The sequence below is a fragment of the Antedon mediterranea genome, chromosome 4, assembly GCF_964355755.1.
Source record: "Antedon mediterranea chromosome 4, ecAntMedi1.1, whole genome shotgun sequence".
Taxonomy (NCBI): Eukaryota; Metazoa; Echinodermata; class Crinoidea; order Comatulida; family Antedonidae; genus Antedon; species Antedon mediterranea.
The window spans coordinates 33,098,235-33,109,171 of NC_092673.1; the positions used below are offsets into that span (position 1 = coordinate 33,098,235).

Genomic DNA, 10,937 nt, shown 5'->3' on the forward strand with positions numbered 1-10,937 from the left:
AATTTGATGTCCTATCTTTTGCATTCAAAATTGCGAAATTTAGGAGGCCCCGGGCCTGCTTGGATCCGCCTCAGTTTTCTAGTAGTTTTTCTATAAACTGTTGAAAATGTCCAAACAATTTTAATGTTTGCTGATTTTTAATTTTTTTTTAAAATAAGTACATTCAATCTAGGTACTTTAGGCTTGATCTCTACTGATTTCTGACATTTTAATTCTTGTAGTTCAAATAATTAATTTCATCATTGCTTGCTTGGGGTTAAGTTGGGGTGCTTGGTTTGCAAGTTGTACAGTATGTTAAAAAAAAAAAGGGTTGCTAGTGGATATTTTTAGCCCTGGTGGTTGGTCTTTATTATCATCAATATCTCTTCCAAATTACTTTGAATTCTCCAGAAAATTGCAAGATGGTTTTGTTTTTAAATGAGAAATCAAGATTCCTTTGCTATTTATTAAATTAAACTGATACAGCGTTTCTTAAACCATTCATGTTTTTAAATTAAACAGTTATTGTTTCCCCTATTGTCCATAAATATTTCATTTTTAAATTTGAAATGTTTTTTTTCCATAAATTTTTCAACATTTATTGAAAGGCTAATGACTTCCCTAGACTCTCGTATAATTTAATAGGAAAAACATTTAATGTTATTAAAACGAGTTTTCATACTTTAGAATTAATATCTTGGGAATCCTGATGGATTTAACATGAAATGTACAATGTCAAAGTGTTCACATTTGCTAGATGTGTTTCCATAACTACACAATGCAGTGTGTGATGCAAAACCATTACATTTTATATTTATGTGTTGATATTGTCTATAACAACAGTTTATACCAAAGAATTATTTGGACTGTAGTTTGTAGAAAGAAAGAAATAATTATTGATTTTTTAAAATTTAGAAAAAAGGACAGCTACAGTACAGTAATATTGATACTCTATTAGTTCTGTTTGCCATTTGGCTTCTCTTCATCACTTTTTGCCAAAGAGAATTTAGTAGTTTGTAGTATAATATTTGAGAATATCCCAAGATTTTCTTTATTCGAAAGCATTTTAGTTGAGAAAAGACGATGATCCCTGTAAGAAGTGAATTGTCTGACTACAATCAAAATAATAAAAGCCAGAATGCTATGCTAAACTCACTTCATTAGAAGGTGGATTAGGTTGGATAAGGAAAGAATACTGATAAACTTATAAAAAGGTTATTGAACATTCAGTACACAAAAGTGTTATTAGACAATAGTATGAATAGACAAATGTAAGACTAGACAATGATAGGAATAGACAAAAGCAGGAATAAACAAAAGTATGAATAGACAAAAGTATGAATAAACAATGGTGTACACGAACAGACAATCTGTATAGGTAAAAACTGGTTTTTAAAAAAATATTAAAAGAATTGTAATAATCATTTTACTTAATGTTCAACCAGAACAACCATTAATATTTAACATTGCAAATAAAAAGTATGTCAAACCAGTTCAAAACATCGGACGGAAATTTATTTGTTTTTTTTTACCGTTATTTCAAGAACACACTGGTTATATTAATTATAACAAGTACACATACAGTACAGAAAACTTTAAAAGTCTATTATGACCAAAATAATGTTGAAATATTATGCATATAATTTTGCAAATTGTATGCTGGTGAGTTGTGTAGACATGCTCATAAGCCTATGACTTACACTGCAAGGTTAACTATCTATAAAGTTGTAAACAAAGCAATAAATATATATTACATCTATAAACACATTAAACAGTTGTTACACTATGCTATTATAATAATTAGAGAAGGGTATACATTGCAATACACACTTTTTTGTTTCTTCTTTATCTGCTGAGACTACAGTATATGAATGAACATTTGCAGTTGGTTGAGACTGCTGTTTGTCTACCTCATAAATAGCTAGAGAGCTTTCGTTTTGCGATGACAAACTATGTCAAGTTAATTCATTGTGCGTATGTAAAGATATTGTCTTCTTGCTCCTCACCTCGAAAACAGTTTTGATGGTTTTTAGACCAAGACGATGACTGACGACGCATTGCTTGACGTGACATAGCTTGATCGCCAAAAGTAAAAAACTCGGTAATTTAGAAAAGGATGTATTGTAGAAATACAGGGTGAGTGTGAAATAATAGAAGAAAGCAACATTTTAAGGGTGTGTGGGTAACAAATAAAACGGTACATTCAAATAATTTTTTAAGTGGCGTGTTGGGTGAATTTAAATTAAAAATTTTAAGGAAGGTAGAAGGGTGCGGGTTCCTGCCCACCTCGACCAGCTGTAGTGTAATTAAATTGCAAGATGGATGACATTTTCAAAACTATAAAAACATTGTACTGCAATTATCCAAGCTGCTGTTTTAATTTATAATTTCATAATAAATTATGGAAAAATTTTATGATCATTGGTTGAGCACTATTTTCAGACTATTACAGTAAATTTGATTTCATGTTTTACGATTATATGAAAAATGGTTTTATCATTATGCAGATTGGTACTTATACCAAAAATATGGACAATTATAACATTCATTTGGTGTGCACTGGTGTCCGATTATCACATTTTTCAGTCTTTGATATATACTCGTCTTTTAAATAGAATTGTATGGCTTTAAAATTATTTGTCTTGTGTTGCTAGTTGCTTAGCAATGTGCATCAATGGGAAATGTATGGCTTTTTTTTTATCCTCTCATGACAAGATGAATTTGTATTTAATTTTCTGATGGTATTATGTAGGCTTTAAAATGGCCATCAAATATCAATCACGTAATATATTAAATCTATGTGTCCAATCTATTATTATTATTTAGGTTGATGTTTCTCAGAAAGACTATGTTATATGACCTTTATAAATTTAAATAAATTATTCAAAATTTTTTCCCCAATTTTATGCCTGCATCATTAGAATAAAATTGTGATATTCATTATGCTATGTTTAAAATTCACATTATAAAAAAAGATATAATATTAATACTGTATTTTTTAATTTCATTTAGCTTTGTACAATGGCGTTAAACTTGGTGATGTTAGGTCGACAACAAATGGTTGCAGATCTAGGTTTGACACGATTTATTGTCCAGACGAGATTGCGAGGAGAGGCGTAAACGTAAGTATTCTTCAATATTGTTGTTGTTTGGAAAATCCCAATCTGTTTGGATATCGCAACACTAGTTTTTTAGTGCACATGAGCTATATGCTTAATACACTGGACTAATTTTTTTGTTACAATGGATTGCAGCACCTCCGCCTTAACCACTTGACATACTGCCCTCTATGGTTTGGCCACGCTTTTGTAAAATCTCCCGATATTTTATTTTGTCAGGACCTCTGTACTTGATGTATCAATGATATGTTAAGTACTGTGGCCGTGTTGAGCCTACATTTCCTCAATTTAAATTGAGGACAGTTAATAACATTAACTTTCCTTTATGTTCTCATTATAAAAATAATAATTTATTTTACAGATTCCACAAAGAGATTACACAGCAGCTGTGTCATTGATGATTGATGACCCCAAAATGAAATGCTACACACTCTGGTATAACCAACCATTCGGTTTACTAATGACTTTAGTCCTCTGCAGTCTTGTCATTGTCGGTATCATTGGTAACCTTAGCGGGTTTGGTGAGAGCAATGGACCGTTACATATTGGTGTGTCAACCGTCGTCGCTATCGTACTCTGTCTTGTCATAATTGGTTTATTAAGTCTGATTGCGCATTACGAGAAAATTAAAGTGAGTGAATTTTAAAGACATCATTTCATTTCAATATTTAATAATATAATTGTTGATTTAGCATTGTATTCAGCGGGGTATTCAGAGTTTTGTTGTTTCAACGTGCATATAGTGAAAAGCTAAAAAAGCAGCTCAATCACAATATAGGCTTGCTACCTGATAAACTAGAGTATTTCTGTAAAAGTAAGCTGGTATTGTAACAGTTTACCTGTTTTACCCATATACACAATAACATAGTAATATGCCTCTAAAAATAAATGGGCACTGTGAAAATTACTATAGGCTATATGGACACCTTGAAGTTCAACAAAAACAATGCCATTCTGATTTCTCCCCTTGCCTCCGGCCTTCTCTCCCACCAACTCATTTATAGAGCTATAGCTATATTTAGAGATATTTGTATTCAAACATCTTTGTTGTTGTTATCTTTATACTTAATCAGTAATTCAAATGTAATTATCATTTATTACCGAAGGGAATTTCATTAAGCATTATGTATGTTTGATTAAGGTTAATTAATAATTAGATTTTATCATCAGAATGGCTTAATTATGCATATCAATACAACCACAATATAGATCTTGAATTGCGACACAGTAATTAATTACATATTACCTAATGACTTTCATGTCATACATTCATCATTTTTTAAATTATCATGTGTTCGTCGGCAACGACAAAGCTAAGCCTGTGAAATTATATATTGGTAACATCCTTTAGTTACCAATCCCAGAATTCCTTTTCTGTCACATGTCAAGATTTGTTCTCGTGCAGTAACTTTTAAAATTACTGTTTTGGGTTTAATCCCACCCCCTACTTTATTGATTATATTTTCAAAAACAGGCATATCCCTGGGTATAGTCCAAGTATTGACTTTTAGTCTGGATGGAAGCCTCTCTCTAGCCAGTTCAGATGACAGGCATATCCCTGGGTATAGTCCAAGTATTGACTTTTAGTCTGGATGGAAGCCTCTCTCTAGCCAGTTCAGATGACAGGCATGTCCCTGGGTATAGTCCAAGTATTGACTTTTAGTCTGGATGGAAGCCTCTCTCTAGCCAGTTCAGATGACAGGCATATCCCTGGGTATAGTCCAAGTATTGACTTTTAGTCTGGATGGAAGCCTCTCTCATAGCCAGTTCAGATGACAGGCATATCCCTGGGTATAGTCCAAGTATTGACTTTTAGTCTGGATGGAAGCCTCTCTCATAGCCAGTTCAGAATGACAGGCATGTCCCTGGGTATAGTCCAAGTATTGACTTTTAGTCTGGATGGAAGCCTCTCTCTAGCCAGTTCATATGACAGGCATGTCCCTGGGTATAGTCCAAGTATTGACTTTTAGTCTGGATGGAAGCCTCTCTCTAGCCAGTTCAGATGACAGGCATGTCCCTGGGTATAGTCCAAGTATTGACTTTTAGTCTGGATGGAAGCCTCTCTCTAGCCAGTTCATATGACAGGCATGTCCCTGGGTATAGTCCAAGTATTGACTTTTAGTCTGGATGGAAGCCTCTCTCTAGCCAGTTCAGATGACAGGCATGTCCCTGGGTATAGTCCAAGTATTGACTTTTAGTCTGGATGGAAGCCTCTCTCTAGCCAGTTCAGATGAGTTTTTACAGGAAATGCAATACCAGGGTTTCCCGGGTATAGTCCCAGGGTTTCCCCGGGTATAGTCCCACCCCCTAAAGTTGATTATACCAGAGGATATACGGGTAATAAATACTGTACAGTACATTATTTTGATTTGATGAATCTCCCTCATTCTAACTACCACATAGTTAGTGGCCATTGTATTAAAATTTAATATTCCTATATTCCTAATCAGAGACACACTCGATACTAATTTATAATCTTAGGCACATATGAATCTACAATAGCTTTCAGTATATGCAGTGATGTAGCCACTGGAAATAAAGTGATCTGGTTTTCACAAAAAAAGGGAACATAATCTCTGTTCAAGCCACTAGGTTGTCAAAGCCCTCTGTGAAAATGTGATCAGGTTGAAACCTTACCAACTATACTGGGGGCTATGGACCTGATATGACTGTAGAAATCAACCAGATTCGTAACTTGTAATGATACATTAAAATATTATTTTATAATAAATTGTTTTTAAATACTAGTTTGTTTATTTCTTATAGTTAACAACACAAATGGAAAAACCAATCGCAAAGGCTAATGGATATTTTACAAAACACAATGTCTTGATTGCTATGTCAGACAATCTGATTGGTTGCTGGAACAGAGCTGTTGTATCCTTTATAACAATATAATTATAGCATCTTTATTTTGTGATACTACACTAAACTACCGAGTTATAAAGATTCGGGACACCCCTATTCCGGGGACACTTTCCTAAAAAATGAACGAAAAGAAATATGTAAAAATAAATATAATATTTAAATATTAAATAATAGAAATATGAATTATTAAATAGTTTATCCATCTTGTAATTGGTGAGTTACTCGCAAAAAAAAAAACAAATAATAAATAAATATGTTTATGTCGTATTGAAGATGTATTGTCCAAAAAGATGAAAAATGAAGATTAATTAAATCAGACTTTGAATAGGTTATTTTGTAGTTTTAATAAAGTGAATCACTTCCGTCCCGTGGAAAAAAAACGGAAAAAAATAATGTTTCTACTTTTCGAAGTCAATAACTATTATGTGACATTAAAATGGCATATTCAACAAACAAAAAACAAACAAAAATTTTTCAGGGGACAATACATCTTTAAAGAGACACTTTGTTGGATGCTCTATTGTACCTAAATGAGCATTTTACACTTATCAGGGATTTTCATGAGAGGGTGACCAGAAGTAGCACTATGTGTAACTTCCGTATCCCAATAATTAAAGGATGTGCTGGCAAAATATTTTATTTTAAAATGGACCTGAAATGGAATTTCGATTTTCAAGAAATTCACACATGTTATTTAAATGTATCAAATTAACACAAACCCATACAAATAAAAACAAAATGTATAGTATTTTGAGTAAAAACGAAATTTTAAGATACCATGGTAAATTAGCGAAAATTACTCACGCCATTGCAATATTCTATTTCAACGGCCGTCGGAAGCCTCTATATTCACGACGTCACATATACACACGATGATATCGAGAGCGTGTATGCCGCCCGATAGTCAGTGAATGATCGACGGCCTGGAAAGATACGCGAAGCGTTGACACTAATACTAATTTATTCAATATCTAATGTTGTTGAAATATAGGTCCCTAAAATGTACTTCGTTTGTTCTAAAACCCGAATTTAGAAGGCCTACCTCCCAAACCTTTACTAGGCCTAGGCCCCCAATCCAGCACGCGGAGTCGATCCACCACCCACATCATGCGGCGAGGCTCCGTTTCATGTGCATCCAAGGACCAAAGCGATATCAACAACTTGCTGCGCTCATTGTCAAGCCAAAGTAAAATATGAATAAAATTCGTTTTCGAACTGCCTGATTCGTGACAAATAAATTATCATCTCATATTATTAATTTAATTCTGCTAAACTAAAAACTAAAGAAACTAACAAATTTTAGCAGTATAAATTATGAACGATATACAAAATACACGAACGGAAAATATGGATACGCATCATTGCGCACGGAGCTGTATCCCGGACAACGTTGCCAAGCCAACTTCGGTATTGCCAGAAAAAAATCGTTGATTTTAAGATTTTAAATCGTCATTTACTCGATGAATAACCGTTTATACGGTAATAATTTTATCTAAAAAAATTCTAAATACGTTTCTGCAAATGCACAAGCATTTTTTAGAAAATACTCCATATATTTCAAAAGTTATAGCCAAAAAACTGCAAATTGTCCATTGGAGGGATAGGAATATATTCGCAAAGTGACGTCACCCGCGAATTTTTTTGATTTTCAAATGGGGATTTCCCCAAAAGGGCCAATTTATATTTTGTAACAATATACATTCTAGCAACACCTAATAGCCCCCAAAACATCATTCTAAAATGAAAAAAATCGAAAATCCATTTCAGGTCCATTTTAACGCTATTAAAGCATGGAACAATCTTCCTCTTTATATTAAGAAATCGTTGCAAATATTTTAAATTTTGAGGTACTTGAGACCTTATTGGTTTTTTTTCCATAGTATATATTGAAATGATAAATTATTATTAAATTATGTTTTGATGTTTTCCTTCAATCTTCTTATCATTAGCTGCATTTTATATATTATAATCTTGATGACTGTAAGGTAAGAACCATTTCCACTACATACTGACTGTAGTACATTATTTTTACATTTTGGCAAGTTATATGTACTGTAATTTTGGTTTTCAATAAAGTCTTAAGAGAAACCATAGATTGTACAGATAATCAAAAAATCGTTCGTAAAGATATCACATTCAAAATTTCTACATGGAGATATAATTATATATTTCTATATGGTACATTAACTAGAATAAAAACCACAAAAATGAAAAGTATTTTTGCATATTGTTATCAATTATGTTTAATAATCTTTCACACATTATTACAAACTACAAAAAAAACCACTTTAGCCTTGTCCTAATTCTTAAATATAAAAATGAACAAATTCAGAAGAAAAATAATAATTATTATATACGACAAAGCTTTTTTCAGAACAGAATAGAAGGACAATTCATTTTAGTATCATCTGTATCAAAAAAGCATTGGCATTTTTATTTGATACATTACACTAATTTGAAATATATGATTATTTGACCAGGCTTCTTGAGTCCTGCATCCTCTGACGGAGTCTGCTTCGACGCCATCACATCAACAGGGGTGCCGCAAACTGCCCCAATAATTGCGTTACAAAACCAAACCTGAAATAAATACAGAACCGTTTGAAAATGAAGAAAAATATATAACGAAAGAAAAACTAATTTCTAAACACTAATATAATATCCAGTAAAGAAATTAAAAGTACTATTTTACAAGGATTAAATAGAATTGAAAGATGGTCAGCACCTCAACAAATTAGTACTATCAGTGGGAACTGCACATCAGCAATGAACAAGATAGGATAATTATAAAACATGTCAATGAAACTGTAATGACAACTGCTGGTAGTATATGAATAAAATATAAAGGAAAACAAATAAAATAAATTCATATTTGGATTAAAGAGTACCAGTATTTTGAAAAAATGCTGGTTAGAGTGTAATTTGGTATAACACGTTATGGTGATTTTCAATGAATTTACATAAAAATAAGTAAACATGTAAATTACAATATATTGTATCAATATGATTGTCACTCAGGGGTGGACTTGATAATTATAGATTAATTAAAAATGAAATTAGATGGTGGGTAACCTAATCAATATTAATTAAAAATGAAGTTATTACACATTTTCAATTAAAGATGTATTGTTCCCCCAAAAACATGAAAAATGAAGATTGATTAAATCCGACTTTGAATACTGGTTATTTTGTAGTTTTAATCAAGTTAATCACTTCCGTAGAAAAAAAAAGGGGAGAAAAATGTATCTTCAAAGTCCAATGATAAATGTATACATTTGTGTTGTTGTTATAAATGCCTTAAAGGTGTATTATGATAATTATAAAATCAATAATGATTAGTATTAGGAAATATACAAATATGGATTTGATATTTCCGTAATAGATTCCATTTTTTGAAGGGCATGGGTTACGTTTTCAATTTTTCCTGAGGATATGTTGGTGGCCTATAAAAATGTAATTTAAACAACATTAATCATGAAAAGCGGTTTTGTCAAAGACGGTTTGTCATGAGCTTTTAATCTATTCGGCGCCAAAGGAATTCAAATCTGCATATGCTATCAATTCTTATTGGTTAAAAACCTGATTCATGCAAATATTCCAATCCTTAAATTGATATAGTGGTGTGAACTTCTAATAACAAAAATATAGGATAATAAACATCTAAGCAGAAGGTAGTTTTGTCTGTTTGCTATGCTACACTGATGAAAAATAATAGTTGATATAGCGCATATAAGCAAGCTCTCAGTGCCATTTTTGTTTATCAAACACGTACTGTATGGAAACATACTCCCATAATGCAGCTAGTAATCAGCGCAAATTTGTGTCTTGATCTTACCGGTGCCCATTTTATACACCTAGGTGGAGAGAGGCAAATGTAAGTAAAATGTCTTGCCTAAGGATATACAAGCAATGTGGCGAAAGTTGGATTCGAACCACGATCTTACGATCCGTAATCCAACGTCCAACACACTGCACCACACGCCCTCACAAAAAAATTATTCTCTGACACATATATGCTCATTTACTGTAGTCATTGTGATATACATGATCAGTTTGGTGTAGTCACAGTGTGCTATCACAACACTCATTAGTAAAATAATGTTCAATAAAGCTCCAATTCCCTTGGTCAATAATTGAAAAATTATTTAATTTAATAATGATAATGTTTTATTTACAGGAACATTTTAAACGATTTCTTAATGAGTTGAAGTCAAACCAACGAGAATACAACCAGGTAAACATTTTATGTGACACCCCTAGGGGACACTTTCTCATGATAACAAAGAATGGAAAATGTTTTTTAACACGTCCAAACACTTAAAATAGTTATAGAAATGCTTAATATTCTTATTATTTTATTTACTTAGGATGTAACTGTTGGTATCGATCTAAATGGCAGTAGAATAATGGAAAATCCCACAGAAAGTGAAGATACAACTCGTTTAACCCTTGACCCACGCAGGGCGATGTTGACGGCAGACACAGAGCCACGGAACTTTGAGGTCAGTGTAGAAATATGATTTGGTTTATTTACTTATTTTCTTATTTGTACTTATTGTAATTATGATGTAATTAATGCGTCATTGCTTTGATAATTGTGAAATTTGGACTTCCTGGTTTTAGTATGTGACCTATGATGGAAAATCAATTCAGTATACATATCTTTATTCAATCAGACCAAATGTCTTGAGAGAGAGAAAAAAACCTGCCAAACAAAGGTCCCAAATAGTATAAAATGAAATAAAGAGACTATAATTTTCTCAGATACATCCAGAGGGTGCTATTTAAAACATAACATAGTAAAAAAAGGGCACAGTGTAGCAGGAGTTTTTCTCAGCATGGTGATGTGCATCATACAATATGCATGGTCTGCACATTTTTGTCTTTATATGTACTCGGGATAAAAAAATAATCTGAAGAAATTGCACCTTTAGTGTGAGACATAAGATCACAAAGTATTATCATGAGATT

The 10,937-nt window shown here is 32.4% G+C and overlaps 1 protein-coding gene across 3 annotated transcripts in view; it reads left to right on the forward strand.

Annotated features, from left to right (window-relative positions):
* LOC140047350 (transmembrane protein 268-like) overlaps nt 1-10,937 on the forward strand; it is a 33,620-nt gene that overhangs the window by 18,965 nt on the left and 3,718 nt on the right. For all 3 annotated transcript variants that reach the window (XM_072092305.1, XM_072092303.1, XM_072092304.1), the window contains 6 exons: nt 2,992-3,101; nt 3,460-3,729; nt 5,865-5,975; nt 7,916-7,951; nt 10,144-10,200; nt 10,334-10,468. In XM_072092305.1, the coding sequence (XP_071948406.1) occupies nt 2,992-3,101; nt 3,460-3,729; nt 5,865-5,975; nt 7,916-7,951; nt 10,144-10,200; nt 10,334-10,468 (719 nt within the window). The remainder of the gene's footprint in view (nt 1-2,991; nt 3,102-3,459; nt 3,730-5,864; nt 5,976-7,915; nt 7,952-10,143; nt 10,201-10,333; nt 10,469-10,937) is intronic.